This window comes from Habropoda laboriosa, unplaced genomic scaffold (genome assembly GCF_001263275.1).
Source record: "Habropoda laboriosa isolate 0110345459 unplaced genomic scaffold, ASM126327v1 scaffold5, whole genome shotgun sequence".
In the NCBI taxonomy this organism is placed as follows: Eukaryota; Metazoa; Arthropoda; class Insecta; order Hymenoptera; family Apidae; genus Habropoda; species Habropoda laboriosa.
Genome location: NW_017100161.1, coordinates 4,767,178 through 4,788,962, shown reverse-complemented (window position 1 = coordinate 4,788,962; position 21,785 = coordinate 4,767,178). Strand labels below are relative to the sequence as shown.

The 21,785-nt window shown below is 47.8% G+C and overlaps 1 protein-coding gene across 1 annotated transcript in view; it reads left to right on the top strand.

The window, feature by feature from the left end:
* LOC108578348 (transmembrane and TPR repeat-containing protein CG4341) overlaps positions 1–21,785 on the top strand; it is a 217,962-nt gene that overhangs the window by 114,620 nt on the left and 81,557 nt on the right. Inside the window, exon 5 of the mRNA XM_017941667.1 lies at positions 4,864–4,978. Within this exon, the coding sequence (XP_017797156.1) occupies positions 4,864–4,978 (115 nt within the window). The remainder of the gene's footprint in view (positions 1–4,863; positions 4,979–21,785) is intronic.

The window sequence follows — 21,785 nt, the reverse complement described above, 5'->3', positions numbered from 1 at the left end:
GAAATGTAACCGAAAGTGGCAATGTGAAATTTGACAAAAACTGTTCACACGATGAAAATTCCTTTCGTCTCCATGAAAATTCATGAAATTCGCGTTGATGGTATCAATCTACAGCTACACATTCGACGCGTCGGTCTATGAACTCGCTCGATTTCTTCCATTGATTCTACTCGATGATGTATAGGATATGTACACTGGCAATTGGAGCGTTTCCGCGATGCTTGAGCCCGCTTTGTCGCTTTATTTCCCTTTTAATCTTCGCGTGAAAAGGGTTGGCCAGCTACGAGTGGGGATTGTCACAGGAAGTGGAGAACACGTGACCGACCTTCCTCACGGTCCGTTTTAATTGCGTCGACAGAAATTGCGCATTACCCGGCTCCACGGAGCTGGCTGTTGCCCGCTTCGGCAAATAAATTCGTGTTTTGCGCACGGTGTACGGTGGCCCTTGATCTTTGCGCTCCAGTTAATTGAGGTTTTCTCTTTGACGGATTAAATAGCGAGCTATTTCTTGGGTTGATTTAGGAATTCAATTAGACGTGTGTGCTGTGGTTTCCTAAGACCAGCGGTACCATGAAAATTGTGGTGGAAAAGTGTGCAGTACTTAAGAGTAGAATAAAATACCTCATGTAGAGTGTATCGTTAAAGAGACGAAAATTTAGACAATTTTAAGCAACGTCGATAATTCTACCTTAATTGACAAAGAAAGAAGAAAATGGACGTTTAATTTATCCGAGTGAAACGAGACAGGATTAGACGAAGCTCGTCCAACAAATAGAAGCTCCATACAGAATTTGCTCTCTGCCCAGAAAACTCTGCAGCCGTTTCTTCCTCTGGCAAACCCTCTCTTTTCTTTACACGCACTCGAACTCGGCCGAAAGTCAGCTAATCCACGGAACGTGACGTCGTTCCCGTTTCACCCTGCACGGTAATCGTCCCATTGGAGCTCAATTTTCCTCCGCTAACCACGATTTTTCCCGTCGCCCGGCCAGCATGATTAGGCACACGGTTCGAGGCGAGCAAAAAACAGACACGTGGGGAAGAGTCAGTTTTTAACGAGAAAGCTCTCGCGTTACGAGCGGAAAATGTTGGCTGGATAGAAGCGCCACGAAACTCTGGCGCTGGCCGCTCTCCGTTCGATAGAATCGCGCGCCGCGATGAAATATGCGCCCCGGCGATTTATCGCGGCTGATTTAAAATGCCCGAGTTACCTCTACGAAAGATCGTATTTTCGTTTCAACGCAGCGAAAGATAAAGAAACTCAGAGAATTAGAAAAAAAATAGAAAAGGCGAGTTAGTTTGAAATTTTGAAAAAGCAGGTCGACAGCGTTAGAGAAGGAGAGCATACGAGACGGTGACACGCGATAAAGGATAATCATTCTTCAATTTCGTTTTTTCCGCTCGGCCTCTCTGTACTTCTCTCCCGTCGATCGTTTCTTTCCCGTTTCACAGCGACGCGTCGCCTCGTTCCTTTTCCCCATTATTTCACCGCCTCGTTCTAACGGACCTCCCTTCGCTTTTGTTCGTTCTATGACGGTCGATCTATCATTCGGTTCGTTTACATCGGACAGTCGGTGCAACGCGCTCTCTAATTCGCCGCCTCAATTTTCACCGCGCGTTCGTCGCTGCACGGTTCGATCGAATCTTCGCCGTATCTCTCCCGATACCGGATCGAAGGGGAGAAATGTGGAACGCGTTTCCTCGAGATTTCCGGGGAAATTTTCTCGCGAGTTCGTCGAGCGCCTCGATATCGTTACGCCAAACGCTCGCGTGCTCTAAATACGCGGCTTAATTCACCGACTTGAGAACGAAACGCTTTTCCCGACGAGCGTGTACACGCGTGAACGAATTTCCTCTTCGCTGTTTAATTCGCTGACTTGTGGTAGGGAAATTTGTGAAAAGAGAGCGTGTTATTCGCGATTGATTGACGATGAAATTTTTCGAAACAGCGGAAAGGGACGATGAAAGGGTAAAAGAGGGAAAGAAGCGGTGTTTGTTAATTAAAATTATTCCCCGTGTACATTTGCGCGCAGACAGAGCGCGTAATCAGATTACGTTCATCCTAAAAACACACGGCCGGTGCATTATTTAAAGTGCTAATGAAAAACAATTTGAAGCGTTAAAATACAAGGGCTTTTAAAATAATCACACCGGGGGCTCTTTTCTCGTCGGCGAGAGAGGAGGCTGGCTACGCTTTTTTTTTTTTTTCGTAAGTCCGCGTAACAATAAAATCTTATTTAAGGCGGCGCCGTGTAATCTATTTCTACCCTTATTCATTGTAATCTCCACTTTGGCGAAACTTCTTTTACATTGGAGCGCGGTTTCCCGCGGAAGCACGATCTTTCTCCACCTTCTCATTAAAACTCTCGCGCTGTTTCTATGCGGGAGAATTATCTCGCTGTGACTTTGATGATTTTTATGTTTTATGATGATTTTAAATTGCCGTTTACTTCTTCGCGTCGTTGTTTCTCTGTTTCGATGGCGAGAGTGTTAACTTGAGGTGGACTCGGTCTTACTTTAAAGTAAAAAGGAAAAATCGTGGCAAAAGGAAGAAGGCGAAGAAATGATCTCCGCCTAAGAAGAGAACGAGGAAAGAATTATTTTACTGTGGCGAGAATTCGAGACTTCGTGACGATTACAGCGAGAGCTAACTCAAACTAAACTTAATCCTAATTTGAAGGAAAGGAAGAAATCGTGGCAAATGGAAGAAGGCGACAAAATGATCTCTGCCTAAGAAAAGAGAAAGAAAAAAATTATCTCACTGCGATAATTTTTAAAACTTCGTCGATATTCGTTGAAAACTTATCATTTGTACTCCGCCGCTCTATATCGCTATTGAGAGTAAAGGAAAGGGGAGTAAGTAAAGAGGGAAAGAAATCGTGACAAAAGGCGGAGAAGGCGAAAAACTGATCTGTACCTAAGAAGAGAGGGAGGAAGAAATTATGTCACTGTGACGAGACTTTGATAATTTTTCAAATTTCGTCAACATTCCGTTTCGCTGGTGAGAGTGTTAATTCGATCCTGGTTTAAACAAAAAAGGGAGAAAATGGCGACAAAAGGCGAGGAAGGCGAGAAATTGATGCGCACCTGAAGAGAGAGAGAGAGAGCTCGGGAAAAATTTGCAATCTCGAATGTAATTCTATTCAGCGATCATTGGATAAGTTTCTCGAGGGTAGATAGCCACGTGGAGGATCTTAAATCGAAAGGAAACGAGGTAGGTCGATTCGTGGAGAAGGGTGGATCGGTCCCAGGCGCGCTCCTCGCGGGGCAATTTTACGAGCGCGGATTCATTTATTACTCTTTGCTCGAGTAGCCATCGGTCCGGACGAGCGACGCCGCTCCGGGGTCTGGGAAATGTTTTATTGGCGATATTGTTGGCCGAAGATAAAGCGGAAGCGGGCTCCGCGATAGCCATGTGCGCTCTGCCGCGATATTCGCGCTATCCGGCAGTCGCTGGTCGCGTGTGCGCCTCGCTTTATTGCTCGTAAATACAAAGAACTGAAAAAGGAGCCGTGGGCGAACCGTACCTGCAGCGCATCTTATTGCCTTTCGAGGAGGAGCCGTGCACTGCGTTTAAAAATCTATCGCCGGAAGATATATCGTTCTTTCTACCGGCAATATGGTATAACGTTCGAGACCTGGGCAAATTTTTAAACGAGCAATTCGAGCCACTTAATCTTATCTCCTTTGATTATTCTCTCGTTAGTGGTGTTCGGTCTTCACAGGCACGGCTTATGACACGATCGAACGGCAACGGTTATTTTTGAGTTCAGGATTTCGTTTACTGCTTGTTCGTGTCTAATTACACCCTGGCTAGGGTCACTAGAATTGCTTGTTGGATCTTTAGTAATTTCTGTCCCTCGCGCTCAGTGGCCTAAGAACATGCCATAAACCACGAATTTCCGAACGGCACATCTACCTGTAACGGTACGCTTGCCGATGAGTCTCCCACCCTTCCAAGGTGACAGCGCGCTAAGGGCGCACTGGAAGGGCGGTGAAGACGCTATTAGACACCCTGATTGGTAAATGTAATTGTTAACTATTTAACCAATCAGCGTGCTCTAACGAAAAACTCCCACGGACATCCGAGGGACGACGTCGAGGGTCAGTCGTCCAACAATCACCAAGGAGCAACCAGCTGAAAATTGTAACCTCTTGACAAGTCCCAGTCTAACTGGGTGGTCCTTCGAGAAGGTTTTGAAATAAAGTCGGCACACCACGTGCAAGTACAAACCAAGCTCGAAAGTTGATTTTGCAACAATCACGGGCATTAACAAGTGGACCGATGAAAATTTTTTTCTATTCGAAATGGGTCAATTTTTTGCGCCAATCTTTTAGCAGATTCTGAAACGAATTCGACGTGTATGATGAAAAATCTTCTAGCTGAACAAGTAAAGCAATAGACCGGCCTGAACCAACGTTGAAATTCCACCGTCGTAAACGACCTACAGCCAACCTGCCATAAATAGTTACTCACCCATCTGGTTCATCTCCATCGCCCATCCCTTATTTCCTCGGTTTTCCGCCATCCCTTCAGTTTACAAACATTTCCAACTTTCAGTTTCTCTTCGCAAATGCTCCAACGTCCGTTCCTAATTTTAACTCCGCTCGATATCCAGCTGATCGCCACTCGTCCCGAGCTACATATTCCGAAGCGGAGCTGGCAAAACCGGCGGAACTTCACGCGCGTAAAATTGAACGCGTCGCGAAGTGTTACATATTATTCCGAGTGTTATACAAATAGCGTGGAAAGTTGAATCTGTCGCGTCGAAGAACAGCGTGGAAAAGAGACGCTGTTTCGGATTGGTCCGGCGCTTTTTCGAGCAGCTCGTTTTGTAATCGAGTGTCCCGTTGTGATTGTTACAGCTTATGGTAATTTGGGCAGCGTGCTGAGCGCCCAGGGACGCGTCGCGGAGGCGGAGGAGGCGTTCGTCCAAGCGCTTCGCTATCGACCGAACATGGCGGACGTGCACTACAATCTGTAAGTACGGCCACGTGCATTGCCCAATAATCCACTTTGTTGTTAGTCTTCTTTCTACCTCTTTGCCTCTTTTTCCCCTTCTGCCTGCTAATGGCGTTCAGCGGTAGATAGATTCCGGTCTCGTTCTGGTAAATAAGTAAATGGAACGAACGAGGAAAGCAAGTTTACCTGAAATCTCGTTTTTCGTTACACACTCTCTGTGCCAACTGTGCGTGTCACCTTTTATCAACGATCAAACGACCAAGCAGCTTTCCTCCACGTTGTGTCGCTTTTGTAACAACGTTATTCCGTCACGTTGACTCTCCCAAGATTCGCACACACATGCGCGAGCACGCGATAGATGACGGTCGTTTGATGGAGAAACTTTCATTATCAGAGAACTCGTTACGAATCCTCTCGACTCTCGCTATGGTCCTTCGTACTTCGTCATCCAAGATTTATGAGACGCCGTACAAGGGCGGAAAGTTCTTCCCTCCTCCCTCCTTTCCTATCGTCGCTACGTGTCGCGAATCCCTTCGTCTCCTCTCAAAATCCTAACATCCGGAATTGTAAAATGCCAACCCCGGCCGAGATTTCGAATTTCGTCTTGTCTCGCAGTGCACACGGGAACTTCTCTTGTGTAGTAACAGCGTCGTGCCACCGGTGTATCTATCGGGGAAACTTCCCTTCGGCGAGAACGTGTTCTCGCGGGAAACGAACACGGTTGGACTAGCTGACCCCGAATCCGTGGGATGGTTGTCGAATTTGCGTAATCCGCGAGCAAAGCGCCGCCCGGTCCGCAAATCTCGCAAGCAATGAAGTCGCTCCTGACTTAAGCAGCCGGGGCTCCACGGCGCAGCGGTGTCCGAAATCCGGGAAAGGGGCCGGCCGTGGGACGTGAGCGTGAGATAAAAGTCGAAGGAATCGCTGATCCTCGTGGGCGGAAAAATCTGTACACGCCGTGGAATTCTTTCGATCGTTCCCGTGTCGCCTTCCAGAGACTGGATCAGCGCTACCTGACGTTTCCTCGCTATTGGAAAAGGACGGAACAGCGTTCCGGGAGTAAATGGGTACCGTGGAAAATTGTACGGGAAGTTTCGTGTGTACTGGGTGGGAAAATTGGTGGTGACCATTCGCGGTATCTGCGTTTAAAGTACTCTTTGCACGTCGAAAGATTTTTGTAAAAAAGTAATTAATTAACGTAATCTCAAAGTTAAGATGTAGCTTGAATAAAGATCGTATGCTAATTTAACAAGGAACAGCGGCAGCCGTGCAGGTGTTTTAGAATTGCAACAATTCACGATATAGTGGTGGTCTGAAATGGCACGTGACCATTCGCGGTATCTGCGTTTAAAATACTCTTTGCACGTCGAACAATTTTTGTAAAAAGATAATAGCGAACGCTTAGCTTGAACGCAGATCGTATGCTAATTTAATAGAGAACAAGGACACTCGTCGTGCGGGTGTTTTAAAATTGCAAAAATTCGCAATATCTTTGTCGAATGAATAGTACCCCGTACGGCGACCCTAGTCGATAATTCCACGGTTGTTAACGACACCGCTTGCCCAAATTACGAAACGCCGGTGAAATTGGAAATTGTAATAATTTTGGGAATTTTAATGAAATAATTTCTGCACACCGGAATATATTACATTACATATCGTAATGTTATAATGTCACGACTACAACAGACTCCCCTCGATACGTCGAATCCGGGATGAAACAAATTCCCGGAAGGGAGTAACTGAAAGTCCCTCGGGACTTTCGATCGGTGCTCATCATCATCCGGCGATCCTGGGAAAGACGTGGAAGCCTGTCAAGCTGGTGAGTCGATAAGCCGCTGCTGGGCATCCCTCTGCAAGCCCACAATAAGCCGCTCTACGTATCATACGCTAGCTGCAACGCGGTTATCCATTATCTCATCCCGTAAGAGGTGATCCGTCCAGGTGCATCCTTGGAAGTAAGGGTGGTAGCTCGAAGACGCGCGGTACTGGACCTTCTTTGACAATCTTGCCAGCCGCCGAACCGTTCCTTCCCTTTTTTCCTATTCATTTTTGTCCTGTACCGTGACTCTTCTATAGTATCTTCAATAATTACTGTTCCGTCGAATCAAGATCGAATCAGAGTGTTTCGAGTCTTTTAAAAGAGTCACGCAAGGTTTCCCTTCACTCTGGAACGGTGAAACACATGGAAATTGTGGAAGATTTACGTTTTCTCCCTTTTTGTCCTGTACCAGGACTCTTCTATAGTATTTTCGATAATTACTATTTTATTGAATCACGATAACGAACCGAGGAAGTAACATAAACGCGACAGAGTGTTTCTCGAGTCTTTTAAACGAGTCACACAAGGTTTCTCTCGAAACACAGGAAAACAGCGAAAGATTTTCTCGCATCGTATCGACGCGCGGCGCGATAACGTTCGTACCGATTTTCCCTGGAACATCACCGTATCACCGTGGAAGAGATTATCAAGCTCGTAACAGAAAAGTGGAGAACGTCGGAGCGTGCCCGCGAGTGTCGTGACTTCCTCCTCCCTCGCCTAACTGATTGTAGGGGAGCAACGAATGCGCAGTTTCCCAGGCGCGTTGCCCCTGTTGTAGAACGTGTCGGTCACAATTCCGCTTCCCGTTGTCGCCCCGAGATCTCAACCGTGGATACACGCGAAAGAAACGGCCTCGATAAGCCTCGACCAGGTACGTTGTCCCTTCGACGGATCGATCGAGTGGACACGAACCAACCACGAAGCGACGGTAGTCGTGCAACGCGGGGGAGAAACAGGATTTTTACGCCTCGAGACGTCCTCCTAGCTGCTTTGCCAAGGCAACCCTAACTGGGAAGACTGATGGCTGGTTTCAGGGGAACCGATGGATGTTGATTTATTAAAACTCTCCCTTTTGTGTAAGTCATCGTTCAGCGGGGATAACGTTGAATGGAAAATTGATTAGATATTCTCCGGGCTGATAAAGGAAGGGAACGTTGTCCCGGGGTTCCTTTGTAGAGGTTACATCTTGATTATAGGATGCTTGGATAATGATGTCGCGTGTTCGACGAGAGTAATTAGCAGACACCTGATAATCGTTAGCGTTGACATCCGTGGTACGAGGGAATTTTTAAGGAATAATCGAGCTAGCTTCGATCGAGATTGGTAACTCGAGATTGTAACAAGGTGCTCTTGGCTTCGCTGGAAAAAGAGGAAAGAAGGAAGGAAAAAGTGGAAGAAGCGGGAAAGCAGGTAGACGCGTTAATCAAGCGTCGAGCGGGAATTATTGGCCGTTTCACAGTCGGCTCGGCACGCCGGATCTGCCAATGGCGATAATTACTCGACGGTAAATAGAATCAGTTGATTCGTCGACGAAATTGACACCGAGTTCAAAGGAGAGGCCCGCGTCGCTTAATTGTCGCTGCGGCGCCGGAGGTGCAACGCCGCGGTTACACGGGCAACGTTAAAGCAAGCATCTGTGCCGTTGCGGCGCAACGAAACTCTAGGCTAAAGAGATAGAGAGATAGAGGGATAGAGAAAGAGACTGTACCTTGCACATCGCGTTACACGCGCACACAACACTCGCTTATAAACGCACGCATGTACACGTAGATGCAGCTGGTACGAGTGCAATTGAAGGTTTTCACAACGACGCCGCCGACGCGAAATTACGCGGCCAAGCATCGCGAGTGCCGATGCCGCTCTGTTGAAAACGCTAACGAAATCAAACTGCGATCCAACGGAATTAATTTGCTTATTGTCCGGATGAAATTGACGTGAAACGAGCGGAGGAGCCGCGCTAATTGGCCCGGTGACAAACATTCTGTCGCGCCAACGATTCCATTTCTCGCTCTTTGAACGTCCGCGGACTCCCATTCTCCTCCTCCGCTCTCCCTGTCGCGAGATCAACTTCGTTAAATGCGTGCAAATATTTACGCCGTTTCATCGACTAACAGCACCATATTTTCTCTCTCTCTTTCTAAGAGTAAAAAATTACACTTTGTGGGAAGACTCGTTTGGAACGAGTTTGGAAACGGTGAAACGATTACGAGGGCCAATTAAAGACGAGACGAGTGGAGGGTTACCGGTGGTTTTTCAAGGTTCTCGGGAGATGATTTCGTCGATCTCCCCGAGTTTTCCACGTGAAATCGAGCAGTTTCTTGTTACCGAGTGAAAGTGGAGATAGGAACGTTAATTCGGCGAAAGGGTCAATATTGAGGATGTGACGTACTAGTTGGAGGAGGATGGAACGTTTAAGGGAGGATGCGACGTCGCTAACGAACGGTCGACGAACGTAACGAGGCTAATGATGACAATTACGTGTCCTCGTAAACCGGATGAAACAGGTTGAAAGGACGAAATAACGATGGCCGTAGAGATGAAATGGCCGACAATCGACGTCGATGTAACGGAAAGATCGTTACGAAATGGCACGTGAGGACGCGCATAATCCACGAGGGTTAGAACGCGAATGGAAGCAATTACAGGTTATTGGCGTTAAAAGGTGGAAGTTTCTTCGGGACGCGTCAGCGGGATAGTTTCCCCCCACCCCGTTGGATTTATGCATCTCATCGATGCGACGAAACGTCTCGTAGGAACGCGAAACTGCGGCAATAAACTTTGGAAACGACTCGCGACCAACTTATATCTCGCGTTATCCTTTTCCTCTGCAATTTCGAGTTACTTGGAGCCAGTTCACCTGAAATTCCCGGCGACTTCATCCGCGCTATTCACGCTGTTAATTAAATCTCTCTTCAACCAGATGGAGATTCGCCGGTTGGAAAAATACGAGCGCGGGCGTAACACCCTCGAATTTCCCGGCGATACTTTGTCGAAACAAGATATTGTTAGTCGAGAACGAGATCCAATTACCGGCTGACGGACGTGTATTAACCCCGCTGTTGATTTCGCCTAATGCAGACCACGGATAAACACCCGCGTCTCGCTCATTGTTACCTTCTAACGTGATTAGATTTTCTTGGCGGATAGATTCGCTTCGCCTTTGTCCACTTTCTGCGAAGTTAATCTTCGCGTGAGCTCGTATTACAACGTCTGACTCACCACGGATCGGTATCACTGGAAAATAGAAGCTCAAACCAGACGCACGGTGTTTCCATTCGTCAACGTTCGCACGAACGATTTCGAAGGTTCGAAGAGCCTTCGTGTCAAGTTCTACTCTCTCCAGTGTAGGTGTTGCGTCGTGCGCTTCGAATAAGCGGTATGTTCGAGAGTGGTGGCGCGGGATTGTCGCTGGTTCGTGGTGCGGGTTGTTTGCTGGTATGAAGTCGTGGTGTGGTGAGGTTGCACGTATGTTATTATGTTAAAAGAAGAAGACTTTATTTTGAAGAGTGGTAGTTTATGTGGTGTTTGTCTATTTTCCCTTTTTGATCTAATGTGCGCCGCGTTGGTGCGCTTATAAAAAGGTTTAGGGGTGTAAGGTGGTGGTCTCCGCCAATGGGCACGGGTCTACCCTCTTGGACGGTCCTCCTGGCCCGCGAGCATGCCGCCCACCCTGGAATTTCCAAGTTGGCAGGGTGGTGGTGTGTCGCGATGGCGGGGGAGTGAGGCCCAAGGGTAGCCCGCTCGCAAGAAAGGTTTTATGACATGTCAATGTCTATTGAATGTTCAGAAGTGGGCACCGGGAAGGTTATTTTTCTGCAGCCATAAAACGCTTCCTGGGCTTCGTGGCCAGTTTGAAAGAAAAATTAATTAACGCGAAGAAGAAAAGGGGCGCATTCAAAAATAGCGTAAACAGGCGTCCATGTCATAAACCCAATCCCTAACAGTAGGGGTGGGATCTTGTTGGGTCAGAATAAAACCGAGCAGCAAGAATGTTAAATATGAAAAGAATAAAGATGTATTTTTGATGGCTTATCGCGGGATACGGAGATAAACAATTGATACAGTATTGCTGGCAGTCCAAAACCGAAGAAGAAAAGGGGCGCATTCAAAAATAGCGTAAACAGACGTCCATGTCATAAACCCAATCCCTAACAGTAAGGATGGGATCTTGCTGGGTCAGAATAAAACCGAGCAGCAAGAATGTTAAATATGAAAAGAATAAAGATGTATTTTTGATGGCGTATCGCGGGATACGGAGATAAACGATTGATACAGTATTGCTGGCAGTTCAAAAGCTCTACTAACCTACGACACACTTGTTCTAAAAATTACCCTTGACCTCCAAGTCAATCTTATATATCTTGTGGGCGTTTTTTTCGAGATTGTCCAATCCCGTCGCTTTTCTCGCATCGTCGCACCTTCGGGTATCAGTCGAGGGAGGCGGATGGGGGCCATGGGGATACATGTTCCGTTGAGTGGAGGTTTATGGTGCGAACGAAACATCGTGAGAGAACTACTTGACGCGAACTTTCTGTTTATTTGAAAAATAGCCAAAAGTCACGTCCACGCTGACATCGCACCCCCACTGCCGCGCGACCCCCCGCTTTTTCCTCGAGAAAATTTCTAGCTTCGCCTAAATCTCACCTAGCAACCCTTTCCCTCCAGATACGCACTTTATTCCACGCTGATACGGCGCAATTGTTGCGAACGGTCCACGTGATCGCAACAACCACGGGGAACAATACAGCCGGGCAAGATTTGAAAGCTTCGACGCTTTAAAATTCAAACAACACCTCCAGCCCCCGGAATATGAAGTTCACTCGGAGAGATTCCCCGGGAATATTACGTTTCCTGCATATAAAAACGACAAGAATCCCCATTTCCATTCTTCCTCTCTTCCCTCTATTCACGAACATCCCCTATCAAACCTCGAGGAGAACCATTCTACTCGAGAGAGGAAAAAACGGCGGAAGTGGAGGGAGGTAGGAAGAAGAGTATCAGTCGAATAGGGGAGATATTTAATTCGCATTAAGCGACGTGACTGGACAGAACGGCGAACGGAGAAGGTCCTCTGGAATCGATGTTTCGTTTCTCCGCATACACACGAGATGATCTCGTTTCTCCTGGATGAAACGCGAGGAGGAGTCGCGCGTCACTGCTAGAATTCGCAAGGCGAGAGACGATGCTGCGAGAATTGAATGGGAAATTGATGGGCTTCGGCCTGTCGGCCGTGTACGCGCCGTATATCCGCCATAGACCCCTCCTAGATTCCGTTGTGTCCCGCCTCGTGTATACAGCCTGTACCACCTCTACTCCCCTCGGTGACGTCGCGACGCTACACACGACGTGTTCCTTGCTGCATACAGAACGGGCGAGAGCGACGCCACCGTTCTACCTACTTGTGTGTATACGTGTGTGTCTGCGTGCGTACAGCTGCAGCCTAGCCGAGGGTAAACCGTCGTCCGGTCCGTTTGGACCGGTGTTTACCCATGCTGACCGCTTGAATATGTATCGTCCTGGCGGTGCTTTGATTGTACGCCTTCGCATTTGCATGCGGAAGTGTTCCGGACCGCGTTCACCCCTCAAGACGCAACAGTCGGCCGTTCCGTCGAGCGTCGTTACCCTCCTCTGCCCGATTCCATCGTTCTGCCTTCCGTCTGCGGTCGTCTCATCTGCTGGCGGTTGAATTTCGGGCTGCTTTTGGACGGATGGACATGGTGCAATCGCGTGTGATTGATTATGGGACGGTGTTCGGTTCGACCCTTGAACGATTCGCTGGCTGGAGTTACTGGGACTTTGGGTTGACGGTGAATCGATCTTGTGACGAGATTTTGCTGTACCATGGCGTTATTTAAATATTCAACCTGGCGTCTTTGGAGGTTCTCTGAATCACTCTTATCTCGTTCCCGAGACAGTTTCATGCTTATCCTAGCTCTAAGTCAGCTGTCTTACGTGTCTTTTGTAACCTCCTGACCTTATCCGGTCTTGCCATCGGTTCTAACCTTTCTGAATCTTTTAAACTTCCGCCATTTTTCTGCTCTGGAGGATTAGGCTCACGAACGTCAAGCTGCGTGAGACACTATACCGAGTGTCCAGTGAAATATCGAATTCTCTCAATTATTGTTGCGAGCGTTCGACCTTGTTCGGTTCCGATCTCGCTGTGGAGAAGATACACAGGGACTGTTCTTTTTTGTTGATGCTTAGTTGAACTTTATTCGTGATCTGATCTATCGGGCGAGGGTGAGCTCGCTCTTTATACAATTTTGTGTAGTGGACATCCACCAATCAGGGTGTCTAAATGGTGGTGACAACCCTCTCCTCGCGCCCGCAGCGCGTTTCTTCGGAGAAGGGGATGCCTGTGAGCCGCTTTCGGGGGACCGAATTTGTCAATGTAAAATTGTCAGCCCCGAAAGCGGTACCTACCGCGGGCGCTAGATCAAGGGGGGTCTGATCGGCCGAAGTGAGGTTCGGCACCTCGGTCTGGCGAGGAGGCGAGCTCATGTGAATTTGCGAGCGACGCGACAATTATTCTACGCAAATCTTCATTCTGGGCACTAGTGCGAACTTCGTTAACAGCTTCGGTAACAAACGACGAGGACATCGAGCGTAACTAGCTCGATCTAAACAGCACAGTCTCCGAGGCAAGCTAAACTCTTCCAGAGTAAAACAATTTGTTCGAACATACGTCTGTTCGGGAAGAAGTAGGAATTTTCGACAAACATAAACGTAGGTTCCGGTACGAACATGCAAATCCTCGACTTATCTAGGTGTAGCAACGTTCCCGTCCGCCCCTCTCGAACAAAAGTATCGCCATTTTCGTGGAACCATACTCGGTAAGCCTTTCACCCCTTCAGCCTTCGTTCATTCCTCTCGCGGAGAACTTTATCTCGCGTACGCGATGAACATACCAGGTTGAACGCTCCAACTTATACCACTCGTGTCGGTGGTTAGTATATAAGAGTATTATCTCAGGTTTACGTCTGTGTTATCAGATACCGCGTGGCTGGGAGACCGGGTAACCCGAGCGCAGCGCGCTTCACGCGCGAGAAACCCGTCCTAAAGAGCACTAGCTATTTTCCGGATGATCCTCGTGCTTTCTCCCGCAATCCTCGACAGTTCCCTATTTCTCGCAATTCCACGTTGCAGCCATTTTGAACGCGGCGTGCTGCTGGTGGTGGTTTCACCGAGAGTAGGAATCTGTCGCGGCGTTTAAATAGCGGTTGAAATAGTTGAATTTTCTCCTTTTTGTACCTCGGGGAATGATTAGATTTTAGAATATCCATCGGTCGGTACATGTTCGCCATTTACAAACAGGAGTGTGTTCGCCGCGTACAGGTGAAGCCCATCTACACGTCAGGTGAGCTCACGCACGCTGAGAAATCCTGTAGATTAATGCCACGTCAAAGTCGCGCGAATTTACTAGCACAATGGGTAATTATGGGTACACCGGTCGAGCTTTGATGTTGTGAACTTTGCTGGACAACGTTGAATTACTTCGGATTACCTTTGCGCACTGCGTTACGTATCGAAGGAACGTGGTAATTGAGAGAAAGGGGAGAATAGTAAACGATGGCTGGAGGAAAAGTTAAATCTACAGTTGCAGCCATAATTAGAGCCATCGTGGCACTGTAGTAAAAAAATTTAGCGCTCCGTATTTTCGCTTTCTCCAAGTTCAAATCCTTAAGGGAAAGTTAGTTAACCCTTTCGGCCCTAGCTAGACATATCTCCAATTATCTGAAAAACTCACTCTTGGCAGAGTTCTCAGAAGACAGAGGACCAGGCCCAAGTGTCCATCGGTTCAGTCCATAAGAGACTTTTGCCTTTCGTCTAGAGAACAGTTCGTGCTTAGCTTCGAAAGTAGTTTTGGAATAAACCGCTCGGTAACATCCTGAGTGAAGTTAATCACGTTAGACCACCTCCTACACTATATACAGCTAAGAGACACATCATAGCTCGCTCCTTCTCCTCTCTACTTGGAAATACGTCGCAAAGTGTAATCATTTTCCCAGTCTCTACCCCAGATTCCATCGCGACAAGGTTTTTCGAATTGCAGTATTTCGTTCCGACCAGCCTCGTATAATATTCAAAATGGCTGTTAGCTATAGAAGAGTCTTCGCCGACGAATCTCCGTGTGTTTCACCGAGATATACGTGCGTAACATCTGCTCTATTCAATAGTTTCTTTAATGCCTTAATATACGTACGGAACGCTCGAGTGTTACAGTTGAAATGAAACTTTCTTCTCCACTTGTTGCGCGGCTACATCACTCCGTTTCCCGGTCATATTGCGCAACGAAGTTACGAGACTTCGTTGCGAGTGTACACACGCGGTCTAAAATGGAAAGCTACGTGGCATTGTTAGCGGTGGAGCGAGGTTCGAAACGTTACTAATCCTCCCCCCTTTCTATATATCCTCTCGTCGAATCACTTCTGCTTCCACCTGTATACACACACCTGTACAAACCTGGTTGTTCCATATGAAAAGATTCCTCGATCCTGCTCGAAAAGGTGTGCACCTGTAAAATTGCATTTTGCTATCGGAATAAATTGATAACGTAATCTCGTGTGAAACGCGATGACAAACACGCGGAACAATTCGTATCCGCAATATCGATAAATACGGTTTTCACTCTATTTCACTAATAGCTCCGATGCATTTCCGGCCAATATCCATTCTGCCACCGTGTTTTCGTTAATTCTTAATACTCTGCCCGGCACTATCCCTCCACCCGCTCGCTCTCTGTTCACTGGCCGCGCTTCGAAAACGTGACTTGAACTGTAACCGGTTTCGCGGGCCGTGCGTTTGACGGCTGCCTGGTTAACTTTCAATTTGTATGAATGGCCGCGATTAAAGCGAGCCAAGCGAAGCGCCCACGGTTCACCTCAATGGGAATAATTAGAGCTGTCGAATGAAATATTTGCGTATCGATGGACCGCGGTGAAACAGAGAGCTGTCGCTTTCAAAGAGATTTTCTCCGGGTAATTTGCTGTAATCCTGTTTTCCTCCACCCCACCCCACCGTCGCCCCGTTTCCCCTGTCGTTCTTGTCCGTCAACGTCGCGCCGTCGCGAGCAAGAGAACAGTCTGGAGGAACAATGGCCCGGGTCGATTGAATCGTGGCCGTAAGTCCACTTGGCAGATTTCTCTTCCGGCCTCCCCTGGAGAAGACGGGAAAGAAGTCGGGAAAGTCCGAGAATCTCTTCTCCTCGGTTGATCCCCGGCGTGGAAAGTGATTTCCGAGGCCGTGGCACCGATTCGTTTCACATCCACGCACGCTGTACACAGAATAAATCTACGTTGCGGAAGGAAATATTGTTGGAAGAGAATTTCCCTCTGTTGAAAAATCGAAGAAACTTTGTATTCTATCCTTTCGATTCATTGTTTTGCATAAAGAAGAAAGCCTATTCGCGGGATCGAGGTAAATATTTAATCGCGAGAATCTGGTGGACGTTGGAAAGAGCAGAAGTGTGTGGCGACTTTGCTCGTTACGCTCCCAGAATCTTGGACGTCCAACCTCTTTCCACGGTGCATTAACGATTGTTCAACTGTTGGCCATTGTACCGTGACGGGCGTATTCAACGGGGTAAGAGTATCGCGTCGTTTATCGCGACGCAGAATCCGCTGTGAAAACGTTGCGTTAATTCAGAAGTTGATGAGAAGACGCGCGAGAGAGAAGCCGTGAGATCTCGAATAGCCAGAGCCGGACAATCGTGATCGCTGCGGTGAAAAGCGGGAACTTTGGAGGTCTCGGGCATAGTTTGACGCGTTTCCCTGCTGTCTCTTGCCGGCGGAGGCGTATAGAATCTTTAGAATGGAACACGACAGGGCATACCGCGGCGCTCGGGGGAGTTTCACCCCGTGGAGGAAATGCCGCTAGTCAACGGAGCAACTTCAGACGATGTTTCGCCCTCGTGATATAGCTGGATAGTGGAGCGAAGCTGTGAGACTGTCGGCCGGATTAAACGACGTTCCTAGGGATTGCCGGCGGTGAATCAATCGTATCTCTCGGGTTGCTGAACAAGAGGCAGCTTTGAAGAGTGGAAAATGTTACGGCAACGCTATTTTTAGCCGGAAAGCATAGTTTGGGAGGAAAGAAGTTGTGTTTGGTAGGTTGGTGTTAATAGTCGTGCACGTTTAAGTAGGGAAATGGATAGGAAAAGTGCAGCATACTTGGTTTGAGACGTTAACTGGGGTGGGTTCCCTTGACTCTGTTCAGTATACTGTGTTCACCTAATTTCTTGGACTCTTTTTGGGTCATTTGCTTGCTTTCGTGGTGGACTCTTGGATTTCTGTTTTTGACTTTGTCTCTTCTCTGGTCCTCCCTTGCCCTCCTTGCGAAGGACTCTCTTGAGGAGTAGTGTCCACCTAATTTCTTGGACTCGTGATGGACTCTCGGGATATTCGACGTCCATTTAATTTTTCAGATTTCTATTTAATATACTTAGACAATCTTTTACCATCTTCTCTGGAGTTGCCTTGCCTTCTTTGCGAATGACTCCCTTCAGTATTGGTGTCCACCCAATCTTTTGGACTCGAGTCATTCGAGGTAAACTCTAAGGATACTTAATGTCCATTCAGTTTCTCGAATTTCCATTCGTCGTTCTTAGACACTGCGAGGGAAGGAAGGATCCAGCGTACATATTTTAAGTAAACTCGTAGAAGTCAGACGAACTGTCCTCGTACTCGAGACCGTAACAGTAGCCGGCGCGTGCGCGCGCGATAGTTTGATACGTTAATCCGGTAAGTTAGAGAATTTATCGAGTTGAAACTTGGTTTAATCTGGGATCGATGTAGATGCAGGCAGCCCGAGTTGTTGCTCCTCTTGTAGCCCTCCAGCACTGTAATGTACGCCGAGAGAAAGAGAGATAGAGAGAGGTGGAAGACAAATACGAGACTTTTTACCAAGAGGGAGGAAAAGAGAGACGAATCTTTGTGCTTCAAGATGGTAACGACGAAAGACAAGAAGGGAGAGTTGACAAGGGCAAGAGAGGAGAAACGAGTTTGCTGTAAGGCTTATCAAGTCCATGAACGAATTATCCGGTAAAGGACAAAACGATCTTGGCTGGCGAAGGCATGAAAGGAGCTGCTCTTACTTATGCCGCGTGGAAACAGAAGCGGGCAGGCGCGCGTGCGGTGCCCCGCGGGCCAGCTCGAGAGAACAGCAGGGCAGAGAACGTGTTTGTGAATTGGGTAAACGAGACACGGAGCAACCGTACCTACCGTTGCTCCAGTTAGACAATAGTCCTTAACTACGGAATTCATGAATTCTCGATGACTTGGTTCGACGAATTTCCACGAGGACAATTGAGAAAAGCGAGGAAATGGTCGAAAGAGTTTAAACGCCAACAGAGAGAGAGAGGGCAAAACCTTGGAAAGTAGTCCCATCGTTGAATAGGCCCCCTGCTATTGATGCTTTCAACGATACGCGAAACGTCTCGAAAAACGAAAGAGTAAACTGGAAAGAGGCAGAGAGGAGAGGAGAGAAAGCTCTGAAAGCATAAACGTTCGGGAAAACTGAGCAACTCGCGATACGAGGGGCAAAACTGTGCAGTGGTAACGTTTATTGGTAACTTGGAGTTACGTACTCCCGTAGGATCGAATAGCAGGGTGAATAATACAGTCCGATACGGTATTTCCTGTTGCCTGGTTTGCGTGCTGATAACATCTGATTGAGGGAGAAAAAAACCTTGGAGAAGCCTCTCCCTTAGGATGGTCGAGAGAAAAGATGTATAAATATAAATTCAGAAAATGAGGGGAGAGGGGCGCGGAAGCAGACGGTGGAACCGAGGATAAAGGAACTTCTGTGTGTGTGGAACGGTGCTTACCTCCCAAAGGCGCTCACGAAACTTTTCGACAGCTTTTCAACGGCACCCCTGGGAACCGAGCCACGCATATACGATGTTCGACTTTCCTCTCTCGCTCTCTCGTCAACGAAGATCCTCCCGTAATATTTCGAGAAATCCTTCAAAATTCCGCAGAGGGACATTTTCTCTGGAGCATCGTCTTGCCTCGCCCCCTCTCTGTACCGTCCAACCACTTTATAAACAGCTTATTGTCAACGTCCCAGCAGGTTTGCCAATGAGCAAAATTTCTCGTTCGCGGTTCACAATTACGATTTACCGCGAAGAGTGTGTAAAATTGCCGTTGTCGGAAAAATAATTGCAGCTTTATCGTACGTGAAAATTGACGCGCCTCCGTCGACAGAATAGGCCAGCTTTCTCCTCGTCCCTTGTATCGAAAAGTCAGCATCGTAACGGGGTGGGAGTATTGGCCAACACCAATGGAAAAATTGATTACTTCTGTTCGATAGCGAATCTAACCAGCTCCATAGGGAGCCTTAATAGCTTTCTCCGATACTTGTCAGCCGGTCGATCAAGCCGTGGCGACGATAATACCAGCGCCAGACATCAGTAACAATTTATCCAATTGTCATCCTGTTATCTCGTCCGCACTACTCCGCCAGACTCTTCTTCCGAACCAGTCGACCGCGTAATAACTGTATCAAGTAACGCTCCGGCTCTCGTTCCTCCCTCTGCTCTGTATATACAGAGGTTCCGTGTGCGTTTGCAGTGATACTACCCGGGAGCGTGTTCCTCCTCAAAGGATTCACCGTTCGCCATTTACACTGCAAATCAAGCGGACGGGGGCTGATACCGGGTGTCTGGTGACTCGACATCGCGTTACAGCTTTATTTCAACTTGGTTAACGCGACACAGCGATACGTGTAATTTCCTCTTTCTCAGAACGAACGTAATTCTATAATTTCTAATTATCTCCTGCCCTCCCTTTCTACCACAATTATTTCAATCCCACCTGCACACGGTATATACACTGCACGTTTACGAGGACTGTATGACGAGGGCAGGTGACAGAAATGTTGAGCACACAGCCTCCGCCGATACACCGTCAAGTTAGTGAAAGTAAATAACATCCGAATCGATATCGTTTGTTTCGTTCGCTGGCTGGTACCCTTCATAAATTTTCAACAGGCCACCGCTGGGCGGCGTATAACGGCGGTGCCGGCCGGAGAGATTCAATCGATGCTGCTCGCCGATCTACGGAAGATCTTTGAAATTCAAAGTCAGCCACACGAGTATTTCCCTGCCGCTAGCTCGAGCGAAGTCGCGATAGCACGGTCAATTTCGCGAACGCTACTCGTCCCCCCCTTCGTCCCACCCACTAGAATACCACGATAGTCAGAGACACAGAGACAGAGACGGAGAAATCCCGAAATCCGTGCACGATCCTACCAGCTATGGGGCACAAGCTGTCGTTTGTATGCCGACCGAACGTTTGTGCATCGTACGTAGCCGCTTGTCAGACGGCAATGTCTGATAATACAAAGCCTCATACTGCATACGGCTTTCTGTCCTACAGAGCAATCAGTAGGAACAATCAGTTTGCGGAATAGCCGCTGTTGGGACCCACAATCGACGTCTTCGGCTGATTCACCGGCTTAAAGTACGATTATAATTCCCTTTTGTCCACCTAAATCATCCACTGCCGCCGCATGCATGCGTCTTTCGAAGCTTGTTACTTCGCCAGATCGAACGTTGCACAGCGGTTACCGGATCGCTCGATATTCGGGGGAAAGTTTCGAGGGGAGGTTCTCGGAGCAGCATCTGCGGAAAAAGAGGCACTTGGAACCTGCTGTCTCGACATTCGAGGCTCGAGCCCTACTTCGTCACAGGCGAACGCTTCGACCATTGCTCCATCGAGGGCTTTCCTTCAGACCTTTGATTTCTCCGCACATTTCTCCTCCGAACGATTCGACCGGGGACAGGATCCTGGTACCTGAGTTATGTTTCCTTCAGTCACTGCCGTTCTTTCCATCTTTTCTTTATACTGTCTTTTTTATTGTTGTTATGTCTATTATGAAATGAACATCGTTGTACAGTACAAGTTTAGCAAGTAGAGAATTACTATTATAATCCGCGTATCTTTCAGTTCATCACGGAAGTACATCATTATTGTAGGCTTTTTGGGATGGTTTATGGCTTCGGCCCAGCGGTATCTTTGCCATTCGACGAGAGTCGGTTCTTAACTTCGGTAATAGACGGACTACTTTGCACGACATCCTGATTTCAGTAAAGTTCATTAGACCACCTCCTACATTACGTACACTACCGGCCAAATGTCTGGAATCACTGTGCATTGCAAGTGGCACCAAAATTCGTAAAAGTGCTATTGATCTCCACAACGTGAATTTCAAATCAATAAAGAATTAGTAGGGGATTCAATAATGATGTGAATTGGCAGGTGATCCGAAATTTTTGGCCGGTAGTGTATCACTTTACCCCAAAACACTATTGCGAAGTGAACACGAGGTTCGTCGGTTCCTTCGAAACTCGTATTTTCCACTCGATCCTCATGAAGTTCCCCGGAAGCTAGCTCTAGCCAAACTTGCTAAGCCAAACAGTCGGTATTTCGCGAAACCAAACAGCTACTGTCCACGGAGTGGGCATTTTGCTCGCCAGATTCAACCATACGCACTACAGAATCCGATCTCTTCATCTTCCTGTCTGCTTCTCCTCTGTATCCCTGATTTCATTACCACATCTCCAGTCGCCCTTTTCCTCGTTGCTGTCGCTTATCGCCCATATTCGCAGTCTCTCTGACTACGATACACACACAGACACACACCTCTTTATCTTTTCGCTAATCCCTTCCGCTGTCTCTATCTTTCAACCCCTCTGCGATCGTCATACACACAGCTTTCCCTTTATACCGCCGCCATCAGGATCACGTCCATACGCTCCCCCTTCGACGTTCATCAGCGTGTACACTCTCATTGGCCCTCTCTATCATCCCCCCCACCCTGGACGCCCTATCAATTCGGTTCACGGTGGTTTCTTTCCCTTTTGTACTCCTTTGTGCCGTGATTCACGGTTCCTGGTGCACGTGTATACAGAGTATTTCCGGGGCGAAAATAAAAAGTGAAAAGTGTGGGCGAAGGAGCGATAGGAAATTCAATTCTCCGAGACAATCGTCGGGGTGATTAATT